Source organism: Xenopus laevis, chromosome 8L (assembly GCF_017654675.1).
Source record: "Xenopus laevis strain J_2021 chromosome 8L, Xenopus_laevis_v10.1, whole genome shotgun sequence".
In the NCBI taxonomy this organism is placed as follows: Eukaryota; Metazoa; Chordata; class Amphibia; order Anura; family Pipidae; genus Xenopus; species Xenopus laevis.
In genome coordinates, this window is record NC_054385.1 from 89,487,753 (window position 1) to 89,504,634 (window position 16,882).

At 38.0% G+C, this 16,882-nt stretch overlaps 1 protein-coding gene across 10 annotated transcripts in view; it reads left to right on the forward strand.

Annotated features, from left to right (window-relative positions):
* The window catches only part of mark3.L (microtubule affinity regulating kinase 3 L homeolog), a 46,131-nt gene extending 33,072 nt beyond the window's left edge, over positions 1-13,059 (forward strand). For 3 of the 10 annotated variants that reach the window (XM_041571969.1, XM_041571971.1, XM_041571974.1), the window contains 3 exons: positions 2,520-2,546; positions 9,513-9,557; positions 12,040-13,049. In XM_041571969.1, coding sequence (XP_041427903.1) covers positions 2,520-2,546; positions 9,513-9,557; positions 12,040-12,385 — 418 coding nt within the window. In that variant the 3' untranslated portion in view covers positions 12,386-13,049. 10 annotated transcript variants of the gene reach the window in all.
* Positions 13,060-16,882: the final 3,823 nt, after the last annotated feature.

Below are 16,882 nucleotides of genomic sequence, written 5' to 3' on the forward strand. Positions count from 1 at the left end.
TAAGCTGTTACCAGTCCCCTAGAACAGAGATTGATTTGATGTTCTGATTATGTGTTAAACTATGACAACAACCAAAACACACAAAGGCTTTGCGATTGGGTTCATCACAGCCTCCTGCCTCCATTTTGGTTTTGATGCGGGTATCATACCAGTCTTTTCTAGACACAGAGGACATCCAATGTTACCCTAACAGTTTCAAGTGTGTGTAAGGCTTATTAAATTGAATGTACTCGTACTGTATAATGCAATGTTTGGCAGCCCAAGTAATTTACATCAGTTTGTTAATGTCAGTTCAGTAATGTTATGCTTTGTATCTACTGCTTATTTGAAATCTTTCTCAGGGCCAAATAACTAAACTATGTACTGAAATGCTAAGTTTATTTGTTATTTTCTAAAACCATAGGGATGATCTAGATCTGGCTGGTCCAGGAGTTATGTTGACACATTGCGACATACTAATTCTGATTAGTGACATTAAATAAGAATGTTTTGTAATTTCTGATTTTTATGGAGTTTACATTAGTTCCATCATGACCTGCTTTGTAACCAACTCTAATAAAACTGTTCAGAATGATTTTGCTTGTGTCAAATACTTAGTCCAATACCATTCAATGTTAAATATAGTTAATTTTACGTCTTATTCTTAAACAGAGCAGTTTTTGTTGTTTTTTTGTTTTTACTTCCAAATCTCCGCTTCAAAGATGCCATAAATGTCAGTTTTGTTTTAGGATCTTTGTCTGCCACCCAAGTGGGTGGTTAAGATTATACAGTCTTTCAGCAGTTCTATCAGCCATGCATGTATCTACAGCCAAATGTGACCTTTGGCCAGTGGGATTTTCTATGCTTCCTGAACTATATCCGAAATAGTCTCGATATCATGTATCATTCAGTGACACTGCTCAGAATTGGCCGTTTGCATTCCATGTATGGCCAGTGCACCTTTACTGAATGTATTTACAAGTATTAAGACTTGCACAGAGCGGTTTTCGAACTAATAGTGTTCTGTATAAAAACAAAGGAATTTCAGCATGTTTAATATGAAATGTGGCCTATAAGTACTTTGCATTTTATTTTAACGTAAACATGGAATTCTGTGATCTTTCTCATACAAATTGGTTGTGATGAATGGGGATGCTATTAATTAGGCTGATTGCAATCTGTCTGAGAACAAGATGGAGTTGCAGTATGATGCACTTTGACCTGAAGTGTGAAAGAAGGTTGTCGATGGTCCTATATTATTCTATTGTGTCTAATAATCCAATTGGTAAGACAAGACTGGATAGGCCTGTCTTTGAGATCTCACATGGCAGTGCTTTAAAGATGCTGGATTCTGTGCTAATCATGCATTATTCCTTAAAGGGGAACTCTGGCTTCTAAACCAAAATTTCATAGAGGCCCACATAGCACAGAAACTCCTAATATACCCATCACGGTTACCTGTTTGTTCAAAAAGTATGAATAAATGCCATTTTCTATGCTGAAATCCAGCTGTTTAACAGTTCTTCTCTTTCTGCATCATTTAAAATCCTGACGGGGAAGGAGGGACTAAAACACTGATGTTACAAATTGTAACAACATCTCAACAGCTTACAGACAGCATGCAGGCACTACATAACCCACAATGCATTGCACTGTGATGTTCTATTCCTTGTTGAAATCATGTGTGCAGGGAATTGTGGGATTTGGAGGATGCAGGCTGAGGACAGATGGCAGCTACTATAAAGTAACAGTAGTCAGCCAGCTCAGCAAAGTAGTCAGACAGATCAGCAGGAGAGCAGAGTGCTAGGTTTAGGGAACTGTTCCAAACCATTAAAAATCATGAAAAGTCTGCATATTTTTAATTGATGTATATTGCAAAGTTGCTTGAAATGGTTTACTTTTGAAAAAGCTAATGTTTTTGCAGAGTTCCCCTTTAATAATAATGTCTTCTATATAGACCTCAGGTGTCATTACAAGAAGAGTTATTATCTCTCTTGGCGAAAACAAATAATTATGTTGGATGATTTTGCTAAATGATAAACCCTTGCATAGTTTTTGGTTGGTTTTTAAAATGTTAATTTAGGTTCTTTGGATCTATATAGTAGCTGGTTTATTGTATCTGGTTTTGGTTTGCTGCTAGATTGCATTAGTTCTTTTTGAATCCTCTCCCAGCTTACCATGACTTAATAGCAAAATTGTTTGAGTAAACGGTTGTCATCCCACTTATTGAATATATATATATATTTTTTTTTTTAGAGTTTAGGGTTTTTCTTTTAGTTAAATGTGAATTCGTTTTATATTTCTATAAGCAAACTGTAGCACATAAATGTTTATTGCTCTTTTGCTTATGCATAGAAATTCCTTTTGAGTCATACTTTCCATATGTTGTAAATTTGGGTTAACTGTGCATGCCGATTGCAACATATAGCTGCTAGTTCATTCAGTTAATGTACTCTAGCCTGTTATATATGGAATGCACACTTTTTTCTTCAGTATTTTGCACATTTTAATTTTTCTACTCCATTTGTTTTTTTTTATAGAAACATGTCATTCAGATTAATAAAAAGGTAGGAATAAAGTTGCATATACTACCCACTCCCTTTTTTTTTTGTCTTTCTGAATCTGATTTTCTCAATACTAAACTTTCTGCTGAGAACTAAATATTTGTCCGAGATGGAAAAGCCAAAGATTTTTTTTCCTTTCGTTCTGTCCAATGGCTGCTATACTTTTAATGATCTACGCATGCCCTGTGCACTTGTACAGCCATTGTAGTCATATGCATCATAGAATTCCATCTTTTTTTATATACTAATATACACTTAGCATGCAAAAATATTTGTGGTGTGTTTTCCTTAACCACTTTTATGTTTGATTTCAAAAAGGTAAGTGGGGTGGGGGTCTTTATCTCTGGGAAATAGAATTAATGTTTTACTTAGTGGCTACCATGTGGTTAAACTGCCACTAGCTTTAATATGCAAGCTGATCCCATATATACATGTTTTTCAAATACAGGTATGGGATCCATTATCGATAAAGCTTTGAATTACGGAAAGCCCGTCTCCCATAGACTTCATTATAAGAAAATAATTCAAATATTTTTAAAATATTTCTCTAATAAAACAGCACCTTGTACTTGATCCAAACTGAGATATGATTAATCCTTATTGGAAGCAAAACAAGCCTATTTTTTTTTTTTTAAATATTTATTTAATGTTTAAATGATTTTCTAGTAGACTTGGAAAAATCCCTTATCCGTAAAACCCCAGGTCCCAAGCATTCTGGATAACCGATCCAATACTTGTACATATATTAGCATTCCAAGCCTTGCTAATTACGATATGTACCAGCAATTCTCAATGTTTTAATTTTTTTAACCAACCTCTTATGGTGCACAATTTGGCCGTACCCCATTATACACATTATTACATTTCAGTTAGGTGTCTGCAAATATTGCTACCTTTACAAAAGCTGTAACTAGAACAATTGGATTGCAGTAGAGATAAAGAACCTGTTATCTTGAATGCTTCATACTCGGTCTACTAAAAATAATGTAACTGTAATTGAAACATTAAAACAACCAAAAGGATTGTTTTGCTAGCAATATAGATTTGTGTAGCTTAGTTAGGATCAAGTACACTGTACTGTTTTATTAATACTGAGAAAAGGGGAATTGATTCTAAATATGTAATTATTTTCTTAAAATTGAATCTGTGGGAAATGGCCTTCCCATAATTTGGAGCTTTCTGGATAACAGGTTTCCAAATAACAGATCCAATACCTGTATTGTGTCCTAAAGAAACAAAATATTTAATATCAGAGTTTATTCAGATGTCAACAGAGGCCACACTCACTCTTTGGGGAAAAAAACATTATATATAAGGTTATTTGCTTAAAGTTAAATTTATTCTGTTTTTACCAATTCTAGACATCGTGAGTTATGTATGTTTATTTAAAGGGATTCTGCCATGATTTTTATGGTGTAGTTTTTGTTTTTAAATACAGTAGAACATGTATTTTTAGAGAAAAATGGTTTAAACTCTGGGAAATGTGTTAAAGCTATTTATAAGATAAAAGCACAGGCATAGTTATCTGATCCTTTATCCACAAATACTTATCCAGAAAGCTCCGAATTACCGAAAGGCCAGCTCCCATAGACTCCATTTTATCCAAATAATCCAACTTTTTAAAAATGATTTCCTTTTTCTCTGTAATAATAAAACGGTACATTGTACTTGATCCAAACTCAGATATAATTAATCCTTATTGGAGGCAAAGCCAGTCTATTGGGTTTATTTAATGTTTACATGATTTTCTAGTAGACGTAAGGTATGACGATCCAAATTAGGATAAGATCCGTTAACCAGAAAACACCAGGTCCCGAGCATTCTGGATAACAGGCCCAATACTTGTACTGTTAATGGCACAGTGTAAACATTGCAGAATTTGCAGGACTACACGGACAGTCACATGCCCAACCAAACACTAGATATAAATTGTGCATGGCCTTGGGAGTTGTAAACTTACCGCAATTCACTATTTACAGAAGGACCCAAAGCAGGATATGCTTGTGGTTAGTATTCCACTAAAAACATTTCCAGAGGGTGAACCGGGATTTTTAGTAAAACCAGGCCTTCAGGGAAAGGCACTCACTGTAATTTATTACAAGTGGGACAACACCAAACCATTTGAAATGCTGGAATGTAAAATGGAAATTTGAGTGTAGCACTACTTATAATACACAGTTCTGCAACCAACTAACAAATCATCACGTTCTCTAATCTGTAAACAATATTTGTGCTGCTGAATTTGAGCTCCATCATTTTCTGGCATCCATGGTGGAAGGCCAGACACACGGGTGATCACTCACTGTATAGCACTAAAATTAAACTGCAACCTTTTATCTTTTTTTCTGTTCATGATCTGTCATGATTTTATATCAATCCCAGAAGTGACAGGCACATGTCCACACAATAATTAGAGATGTTTCTGTTTAGAAATCTCAGAGGCAGAGTAATACTATTACTAGTACTTTTACTAGGTACTAGTAAAATAAAAAATACTAGGTTTTTACATAGTAGGAACACTAGTAGCCATATAGACTAAACAGGACAATCAGAGCATCTAAATTGAGTAGAACCCCAAAACTTTATATAAGCACATCAGTAGTTCACATTTGTAAATAGTGAAGCAAGGATGGCAATGTTGGCACATGAGTATCTTCAAATATAAGAATGGTGCAGAAGTGGAAATTATTTAAGAAAGCACAGGCAGTCTTTCACAAGGCTCAGCAGCCTTCAGTGCAAGAGGGAGGAAGGAAGGTGCATCTTCAACTGAACCTGGACACCTCAGGAGCAAATTAAAGTGGAGAAATTCCTGAGTGTGACCTTATGTGCCATTTCACCATAAACCCACAAGGTGAGATATAAGCCAGCTGGTCCCCAATTTAAACTCATTTGGCCACCAACCAGTTCCATGTACACAGCCTGATGCAGAACATCCTTACTTGTCAAACATGTAGGGGATGACTGGTTATATTCCTTCAGAAAGGGACTGAATATACATTTGTATCATACACTTTATATAAACACGATGAGCCACATGGCTGTCTATGAAAAGTTGTACATACAGACTAAAGAAGTGATCCCAAAGATGCGGTTTTTGATTAAATGTGATGATGGATCCAACCCTAACCCAACCCTTTACTTTTTTTTAAGGCCTGAACCTGCATGTAATTTTATGAGGGAGCTCTAACACATCCGTAAAAAAGGGGTGGGGGGGTAGTCACAGGAAAAACACCCCATGGGCAGGGGCTGAGTTCATATGTTTAGAAATAGTGGTTAAAGAAAAAGCACCACCAACCCAAACCTGTGCTGGTAACTCCACTTTTTGACCCAAACTCACACCCCACATGTTTCTGGCACACCTATGCATTATTATTAGCCTCATATTACACAAACAGAGTCTATTATGAGGTTTGGTGAGATATCATTATGCAGGTTAGATTAAAGTAATGCCTGCCGATGTATTGTATAACATTGTTTTAGTTGCAAGCATGATAAGCTGTTTGTCTGTGGCGTTGGTAAGGTTCTTTTCGCACCTGTTCATATTCCATTATCTGGTCCCATATGGGACAGCTGGAAAAGGGGAATACTGGGACTTGTATCCTATATTAGAAACCAGATCTATGTAGGCTGTGCTATTTCACTTATTTAGAAATGAGGACTTAAATAATAATATCTTGATGCATGTTAGGTGTGGGTAGGGCTGTAAGGGCTCTTACAGACGAGTGTTTTTAGCTAGGCTCCCCTGTGTTCCGGTTTCATGCTTTCAGCCACAGGGGAGCGCAGGAGTAGACGCACTGAATTCTCTTCAATGGGGCTGTATTGATGTACACAGATGAATGTAATGCCGAACGCAGGAAAAATGCAACATACTGCATCCCAACTTGCGTTCGGCACTTACATGTGTCTGTGTGAGTACAGCCCCATTGAAGAGAATTCAGTGCGTCTACTCCTGAACGCATGAAACCAGAACGCAGGGAAGCGTAGCGAAAAACGCTCGTCTGTAAGAGCCCTTAGTAATATAGTTGTTAAAATAAATTATGTTTTTTTCCCAATTCAAATTAACCACATTAGGAATCCAATAATAATGATGTATCCCATATTAAATAAGAAATATTTGCCCATATTCCCTATATCGGTAAGATTACACCTGATCAATGTAAAATTGGATATAAGTGAGGCCAACATTCACTTGAAAGAGGGACGTGTTTTAAAAGAAAAGGTAGAATGTATTACTCATGTAGGATTGTTAGATCCTCCTTTTATAAGCATTCCTCCCTTCTTAGAACAAATTACCATCCCACTTAGAAGCTCTCTGTAGAAACAAATCCCCCTCCCTTTCCAGCAAAGTTTAAAGTTTGCCAGGTTTATTGTAGGGTGTTTCATAAGAACCCATGGATGATCTATCAAGATTGTAAGCATGGCAGCAGAGAAACCATTATAGGTCTGTAGCACGCACCAAATTTATCTTCTAATAAGCCATGCGGCATGGGGCTTTTAAAATAGTCTGGCTTTAAAGAAATGATCTGGCTTGTGCATCTGGTGAAGCCCCTACAGGGAGGTTTAAACATTGCAACGGTTTCTCTGTAAGTAAGGATTTTGTCACACAGTTGTCTTTGTTGCCAAAAATGAAGAGCCGCTTTTGTTTTTGCAATGACTTTGATAAGAAACACTGGACAGAAAAGGCCATATATAATAACTTCCACACGTATCACATCAAAGTCTAGAATCTGCTACATGCGACATTCGCCATTATGCAGAAAGCTTCAAATTATGGAAAGGCTGTCTCCCATAGACTTCATTTTATTTAAACAATCCAAATTTTTCAGAATGAACGAAGATATAATTAATCCAAATTGGAAGCAAAATCAGCCTATTTGGTTTATATACATTTTTTTCTCCTAAAAAAAAAAACTTGAATGTGAGGAAGACTATTAACATCTCCAAATGGGTCACTGGACATCTCCCATTAACTTATAGATGAAGTCAGCAGGTTTTAGGTGCCAATTAGTCAAATGCAAATTATTCCCATGGTAAAGGTGTGATAAATCTCGAAATTCTAATTCAAATCAAGTTTTGATTATTCCCAATTTCGTATTAGTGAGCTTTCACCAAAAAAAAAACTTTCGAAAATTTGAATACAAATTTTCAATTTGACCCTTAATAAATCTGCCCCTTAAAGTTTAAATGATTTTCTAGTAGATTTCATGTAAGAAGATCCAAATTACAACATTTCCAGAAAACCCCAGATCCCAAGCATTTTGGATAACCGGTCCCATAGCGGTAGTGACTTGTAATTTTCCAGTTCAAGCTCCCCTTGGAGTTCTGACCTTTGTCAGGTCCCCCATATTTCCTAATGCGGTTCAAGACATAGAAAAACTTTGGTTTATCAGACACCCCCCCCCCCCCCCCCAAATCTCAACCTATTTAATCTTCCAGCTGACTTTTAGGTATATCTGGGATGGCAATTCATTTTGAGAGTCGGGCCTAAGGTTGCTGAGCTGATACTAACTAGGGAGTTGAAAAGTGTGAGAACTGAATTAATTTTTCAAACAAACATTTTGAAAAGTAGTTACTTTAATCAAAAAGCAATTTAGATATAAATAGGGAGCTCCACCCAAAAATAGTTTGTTTGTTTTGGGTTTTTTTGCTTAAAAAAAAAAAAAACTTGAAAGTAAATGTAACTTTTAAATATACAATATTTTTTTGATAATTGTAAATGTAGCTGAAAAGCAGGATTTATTGGTTTTTTTCATCCCTCTTGCTCTTTAGTTCTAACTCTGCCGCTGTATCTCAGATGTCTCAGATGGAGAGCTCAACCTACTGTACAACCATCTGGATAGCTGTCGGGTGCATACACTGGAAGACCTCCACCTTATATAGGAGTCTGTATCCATGTGCAAAAAAAATCCAGTGGCACACTGAAATAATTGTATTCAGCCCATATACATAAAGAATAAGCAACATTTTTGGGCCCTTTATCCAGCCCTATGCATACGGACTAAGTGAAACTTTTCACTTAGAAACAACTTTTCATTGTGCCATTGGATTTTTTTTTACGTATTTCAGACAGAGGGACACTGCTGACAATAGCAGTTATATTTACAAATCACTTTAAAAAGAGAACAAAACCTTGAGGAAAACCCTTCAACCTCCCTCTAGGGGCTGCCCTCTTCTGAACCTTCACCACTGGGGACTACCAAAATAACAGCCATCTCTTTTCCTGGATCAAAATGCAGAGTAGCCCAGCGAGTGAGCAGTACCACCTTGTGTCTTCTTCACTGTGACTGCCAACTTAAAGAATGTGCATTTAAATCAAGAACTGGATCTGCTTCAGTTGCGCATGCTTCTATGGGCAGATCACAGTGAAGAGGGCTTAGAAAGAATCCATGCAAGATGGCACCCACCATCTGCTTTTGGGTAGCGATCCCCTTTAACAATCCTCCCTTTCATTTTTTCTTGGCTGTGTGTGCAAAACAATTATTTTGTTCACAACTGTCTACAAAAAAAAAACTGCACAGGTCAGAACAAGTACAAAATTATGGTTTTACCCAAACTCCATGGTGTGCCGGCCTCCGTTTATGTACAACAACCCAGCTATTTGTGGGAACATTGCTCTTTGTAATTTGCCATGTACATATACATATATATATATATAATGTTCTTTAGAGTCTTTTGTCTTGGGCTCAAGTTAATATTGCAAATATACTAGGCAAATAAGTCCAAATGTGATTGTATTTTGAGAGCTGCCTGGAAATATGTATTGGGGCAATGGCACTGGGCATTTTATTGGCTGTGGGATTTCTTGCCCATGTGCCATTGCTCTTAGTGATATTTGGGAGCCATATCGGGTGTATAACGAATGTAACTGCTGAATCCATGAACTTGTCAGAAGTGCACAATAGTGAAAGATCTCTCTTCTCTCTCTCCTGCTTGCCTTTGCTCTTGTTTTGTTTTTTTTTTCTCATTGAGGCTCCCGACTGAATCTGAACGAAACGGGAGATATGAGGGCTCAAGGTGAGGGCAGATGTCTCCCTTTTATTAAACCCCGGGCTTATTCTATTTTAATATGCTCATATATGTCGGCAACTTTGCATGCCTGGCTGACTAATAAGTAACACATGAATGCTTTCCCTACAAATGCAACTGGACCTAAGCATGCGCTGTCATGAGAATCTGCTTGTTTTAATGTTTCATTACATGTGAACTTCATAATGTAGTACTTGCCAAGTGTTACAAAATTGACGTGTATGTAAATAAAATGGTGCAGTCAGTAAAAAACAATGGTAAAACATTTGATTATTTAGCCTTAGCTCCTCCTTAGGGGGTTACATTTAGTTTAATGTAGACCATAATATCCTGAGAGAATATGCAAGTGGTCATAATGTCTTATTTTTGTAGTTTTTGAATTATTTGTTCAGCAACTGTCCAGTTTGGCATTTTAGCTGCTATTCGGTTGCTAGGTTCACATTTATCTTAGCAACCAGAATAGTTTGACTCAAGACTTAAAGATAAATAAGGAAGCTGGAAAGAGGAGGAAGAGTAAGGCTAGGGTTCCTAGTTGAAACTGTTGTGCCATATAATTCTCTGTTTAGATGGACTGTTCTCACTAGGTAGTGGCAAAGAATGCTCCCCGGCTTCATTACATTCACATTTCAAAACTAGGGTTAACTTATTTTCACTTTACCCTTTCATTTTTAAAATTAAAGGGTAATTTTGAATATGTTAGATGAACTCCTCAATTGGCCGCCATTCTTATTTTGTGTGTGTTGTTGGCCTCCATATTTTGCTTCTTTTCAGATAGCATTTTGGGGTCACTGACCATAAGCTTTCAATTTATTATGCTTATTTTATTTATGACCCTCTCGTACTTTATTTATTTATTTATTTATTTTTTGCATTCTGACTTTAAAGTGGCAGTATAATTCCTATTTTCAATGTGAGTTCAATGGATAGGGCTTGTGCTTAAAGGGACAATTCAATGTAAAAATAAAAACAAGGTAAATAGGCTGTGCAAAACAAAAAATGTTTCTAATATAGTTAGCCAAAAATGTAATGTATAAAGGCTGGAGTTAAGTCAGCGACTTTAAAGGGGCCCACATAATGTTCAGTGAGTTTGCAATTGATCCTCAACATTCAGCTCAGATTCAAAAGCAAACTTCAAAAGCTTGGTAACCAATCAGTGGAAACCAAGAGAGCTTCAAAGCAGAAAGTAGTGTTCTGGCTATTATGTTAGACATCCAGTCACTCCAGCTTTTATACATTACATATTTGGCTAACTTACTATTTGTAAAAACATTTTTTATTTTGCACAGCCTATCTATTTACCCAGTTTTTATTTTTATACTTATACTGAACAATTCCTTTAATATCGTTTTTGCCAGTTCTGGTAATTATGGCATTTCTATGGTTGAATGCAATTAAAACAAATCCCTAGTCCCCTCGATATAATGAAAGCCCCTCCTCCCACTGGTAGGCTTGAGATCAGGAGCAGCTCATTATATGGTGGCCTGTTGATTTGTTTTGATTGGAGGTCGTTCAGAATAGAGTATGGAGTGACCTGTTAAGCTTTTGCCCTGTTGAGTGCAAGAAAAAATCAAACCACACATTTCCTAATTTAAATAATTGATTCCATGTTTTAGGGCTCTTACTCACGAGCGTTTTTACCTGCGCTCCCCTGCGTTCCGTTTTTCGGCGTTCAGCCGCAGGGGAGCGCAGGAATAGACGCATTTCATTTTTTCAAATGGGCCTGTACTCACACAGGCGCGTGTAGGCGCCGAACGCAGGAAAAATGCAGCATGTTACGTCTCAACCTGCGTTCGGCGCCTACATGCCCCTGTGTGAGTACAGCCCCATTTGAAATAATGAAATGCGTCTATTCCTGCGCTCCCCTGCGGCTGAACGCCAAAAAACGGAACGCAGGGGAGCGCAGGTAAAAACGCTCGTGAGTAAGAGCCCTTAGGCACAAGCACTATTCATCAAACTAATGTTGAAAAGGGTATATACTGCTACTTGAAAGCTGCTGCCTGGTTGCTATGGTAATTAAAAGTCTTGAGTTCAAAGTCTGATGGTTATAATACAATAAAATGTAATTTAACCCCCCAAAAAACAAATGTCCCTGCCATGCTAAAACAAGGAACTGCTTCATATGTCGATGTACACCTACATTGCAAGACAATTTGCAGTTACTCTTCTGATTTTTTTTAATCGCTTTCATTTTTTAATCTGAATTTTGCCATCTTAAGATTCTATGTGGCTGATATGATTGATCCTAGCAACCGGCAGTTCTATTTAAGATCCAATTTGAAAACCACAAACCGAAAAAGGGGCGGCCAACTTGAGTTGCTGACATGTCTTACATCTACATCCTACTTAAGTTCTGTAGCAAAAGGTGGCGTTTCCTGTTTAATGACTCTTGTCTAGAGAGCATGCTGGGAAATCTTGGGAACACGAGCCGAGTGACCGATAACAAAATAGAGTAACTTCTCTTTTCTTTTAGTCGTAATGTGTCAGGGGACCAGAAAGACGAAAACAAAGAATCCAAGCCACGGTCGCTGCGTTTTACTTGGAGCATGAAAACAACCAGTTCCATGGATCCCAACGACATGATGCGCGAGATCCGCAAGGTTTTGGACGCCAACAATTGTGACTATGAGCAGAGGGAGCGCTTTTTACTTTTCTGCGTCCACGGCGATGGCCATGCGGAAAACCTTGTGCAGTGGGAGATGGAAGTGTGCAAACTGCCAAGACTCTCCCTAAATGGCGTTCGCTTCAAGCGAATATCCGGGACATCCATAGCTTTCAAAAACATTGCTTCCAAAATTGCCAACGAGTTAAAGCTGTAATATAATGGGCTGGGGGTGGGGAATAAACAAATTGTAAACTACGTAGCAATTCAAGTGTTTTCCAAGAACACTGGTTTATGTATAGAATTATTAGGCAATAATTCCTGCATCTCCTGAATTATGATATTACAAAGGAAATGGAACAAGCTGCTGGAGTGGGAGTAAGATTTGGACTTTTTTATATATATAAGTGCACTACAGCATTAAAGTTGCCTACCATGTAAATTATTTAGTTCTGCCCTTTCTGTGCTCTGTTCATGGCAATGATATGTTATTCACCTAATATATTTCCATTTTGAAATACATCCTGGGTGCGTGTGCCGGTATGGATGTTGGTTTGCGATGATCACATAGTATTATGTATAAAAATGGCTGTCTATAAAGCATTGTGTAACTCCAAGATCCCCCCCTTTTTTTTTGTTTAACTCTTGCTTATACCATGTTTTCAATTAAAATCCAAATGGTTGTTTTTTCGTAATTACCCCCCCCATCTCCTCCTCCACACTCCAAGTGACAAAACCTGATTTATTGTAAGTGCGTTACAATCTGCACAGTCTGCTCCAGCTTTGATATAATTTTCATGTCGTACCTGATGAGTGACAAAAGATGGATGTAATGTTGGTAGGACTGAGCTGGGCAGCCATTAAAATGTGTCCCTGCTAAAGAAACCAAAATAACAGTCTCATTGTTTTCTTGGCCTGCGTGCAAGTGTTTGGGTAAAATGTCGTCACTGAACTTCATTAGAAAACTATACCTGTATTTAGGCTTCAGTACCAATCTGTAAAAAGTGGGTTAAAGTCTGGCCTGTAATGCCTGTTGGCAACAACAGAGAAAAGACTGGAATTGATCCAATGGTAGGTATGTAACGCACGTACGTCTGGGTGCAATGGTACCTCAACCTACAGTAAAGGTGGATGTTATGCAATAAATACACAAATTAAAAGACTTGAACTAAAATGCCTTAGTTGCTTCCTTTAAGGAGAAGTTAAGCATGGCAAAGGGTTAGGCTACACCTTACATTTTAGGCTTCTGCACCACCCCAAATCCTCAATATCCCTTTAGCAGTAGAATGTTGCATCTCTAAAGATGTCCCTGTCTCCTAGGATGCTGTCCCTAAGCTTTGGAACCAAACTTAAAATGTGCAAGACAATATAAAATACATGTCTTATTTGCAATTCATCCCCTTTCTGCTAATGGTTTTTCTACAAGCCTAATTGTAGCTTCTCAGGAACATACTGAGCATGTGCAGTGTACCTGGCATTAGGAAGGTCTCAAAACAAGATCCAAGATGAGGAGCTGCTGTGGACAAATAGGAAGAACTTGATTATTCCTGTTTTAGAGATACTGAGACTGTGTGGCGTATATCTTTAAATATTCTTTGCCTGATCGGTTTCATGCACAAATGCAGCCGTAATACTATAAGCAAAAACATAGCACACAATTAGTATGGGATGAGAGCGACGCCCTCAAAAGATCGAGTTCTTGAACTTTTAGAAAATTTGTTTGGTTTTGGCATACAGGTGGGGCTTATTTTCTGCAATAAAGCTAGTGCTTTATTTCCTCTTGAAGGCAAGGGTTGTATTTTGCTGTGATTTTGTTAGTTAAGTTTTAATGCTTTTTCTTTGGGGAATGTTGATTTTTGGGTGAATCATCCAGGACAAAAGCATACATACTGTGATAGCTTTGAACTGTAAGGCGATTAGCACACAGGCTGAAGGCTCTGGCTGTTGTCAGCCTGCGTATTTTGCAGGCTGAGAGAAGCAGATCTGCTCAGTGCCCCTGCTCCATTGATTAGAATCTGATCAGCCTGCGTGTGGTCACACACAGCGGAGCTGAAGCTAAGATCAACCCAAAAGGAGACATCTCTAAGCTGACCTCTGCTTCAGCTCCACTGTGTGTGTGTAAGCGCAAACAAGCGGAATGGATTCTAATCAATGGAGCAAGGACATAGAGCAGATCACCTTCTCTCAGCCTGTGAAAATACACAGACTGACAATAGTCAGAACCTTCAGCCTATGTGCCCATAGCCTTATGGGTAAAGTTTCAACACATTTAAAACTCCCATGTTGTTGGCCATGGTCAGGACAATATATATTTAAAGCTGTTAAATGTTTAACATGAAAAGAAGGGATATAAAAATTAGTATTTAAAAAGCTATTGAAGAAATTATGTATATTATGTAGACTCCTATGTAGAGAGAGAGAGAGAGAGAGAGAGAGAGATAAATCTATATATCCACGAATATCAGAAACCGTCACACCCATATAAAAAGCTTCACTTCTTTATTTGCATCATATCAAGAGTCCAACGTTTCGGTCCTAGTTCGGATCTTTCTCAAGGATCCTGTGCACCCTGGTCACAAACTACTGCGTCAGCACAGGTACAAGCACAGACACAGGCCACAGACTTTTGCACCCGGGCTAGGGTTGCCACCTTTTCAAAAAAACTTTACTGGCCAGTGGTTGGGTGGGAACTAAAGGGGTAGACTGTGATGCAAAAAGGGGCGGAGCTGCGGGGGTCATGCCGCAAAAGGGGGCAGTGCGACATTGCGTGATGGCCAGAAGACGAAGAAAATGTAAGTTCTACGCAACTACATTGACAGTAAATTTGTAATACCGGCCCCGGCATTGGCAGGTGTTCTACTGGCTAGGCCGGTAAAATACCAGCCGGGTGGCAACCCTAACCTGGGCTGATGTAATGGTTCTGGGTTCAGGCAAGTTAAGGGGCAGATTGCAGTGTAGGGGCTGATTTTTTACCTGCGTTTTTCAGCAGGACTTGTGTGGCATTAACTTATGGAATAATAGGAGGACATTCTGATGTTACTGAGTGCAGAGGCATAACATAATTTTGAGCTCTACGCTTATTGCTGGGGTTTTTTTTTTATAATATATAATTTTTTTTTTAATCATTTGCCTTCTGACTCTTTCCATCTTTCAAATCAATCTAAAAACAAATGCTGTGTAAAGCTACATATTTATTGTTACTTTGTATTCCTCCTCTTTCTATTCAGGTCCTCTCTTATTCATGTCTCTTATTCAAATCAATGCATGGTTACTAGGGTAACTTGGACCCTAGCAACTAGATTGCTGAATTAGCAAACTGGAGAGCTGCTGAATAAAAAGCTAAATAACTCAAAAACCACAAATAATAAAAAATTAAAACCAATTGCAAATTATCACTCTCTACATCATACTAAAATTGAACTCAAAGGTGAATAACCCCTTTTAAGTGCCATGTTGCATGAAACACGTCAGAGTGGCGGCATTACCAGCTCACTATACCAGGGTCGAACTGGGCCGACGGGGCACTGGGAAAAAACTCAGTGGGCCCCAGACCTGCTCCCTACACCATGGCTCTCCTTGCCTCCCTCCCTGGATCTGTCGCTCTCCCGACCACCCTCCGCAGCCCTTGTCACACATAGAAAATATAAAGTAATTGAACTGAAAAATATGTTGGAAGGTGAACAACCCCATTAAAGGGCATGTAAAGGCAAAAACAATAATTTAATGAAAAGGAAACCTATCTCCAATATACTTTAATTAAAAAATGTGTACCGTTTTTATAAGAAACCTGACTGTATGCAGTGAAATTCTCCCTTCATTTACTGCTGTGGGTAGGAATTGTCAGACGGTCCCTAACTGCTGAGCAGGGAAACAATCAAACTTATGAGCATACTTACTTCCCAGCCATGCAGAACTCAAGCAGCTTTGTTTAAGACTATCCCTAAGCAGCCCAGACCACACTGAGCATGTGCACAGTCTTAGTCTTGCAAAGATGTTTAACAAAGTTACAAGATGGTGACCCCCTGTAGCCAACTTTGAAAGCATAAATTATTTGTTTGATTAGGCTTGTGGTGCAGTAAGTTCATGTTTATAGTTCGTATACAAAATACAGCATTTCTAGCCTTATTCTATTTTAGACTTTACATGCCCTTTAAAGGGATTGTTCACCTTCAAATTAACATTTAGTATGATAGTCTGAGACAATTTGCAATTGGTTTTCGTTATTTATTATTTGAGGTTTCTAAATTACTTAGCTTTTCATTCAGCATAATGATAATACAGGATTGGGGCCACCCCACTTGGAATAAAGTTTTGTTAACATATTAGCCAATAACCCCTACAACAATTCAGAGCCACTGTGAAGGGTCTCTGGATAAAATGAGGCGACTTCGCAACATCAAAAAGTTTGGGGAACTGTGGTGGCAAATTTGACTTACCGGTAGATGCATGGTTAGAATTATTATATATCTAGTGAAATGCTTCCAGGTTATTGTCTATTGCTTGAGTGAGTAAAATCCCTGGAAGAAATGTCACATACAGCTATAAACCCAAACATATTTCGCATATTAAACAAAATAAAAACATAGGCAACATTCTAATACACTTTATTTAAACATCTTTAGTGGGTTTAAAGTGGAATTGAAAGTAATGTCTGAGTCTCCCTTGCTATTTTCTGCATTGATGATTTTGACTAGTGAAACAATATAGAAGCAGA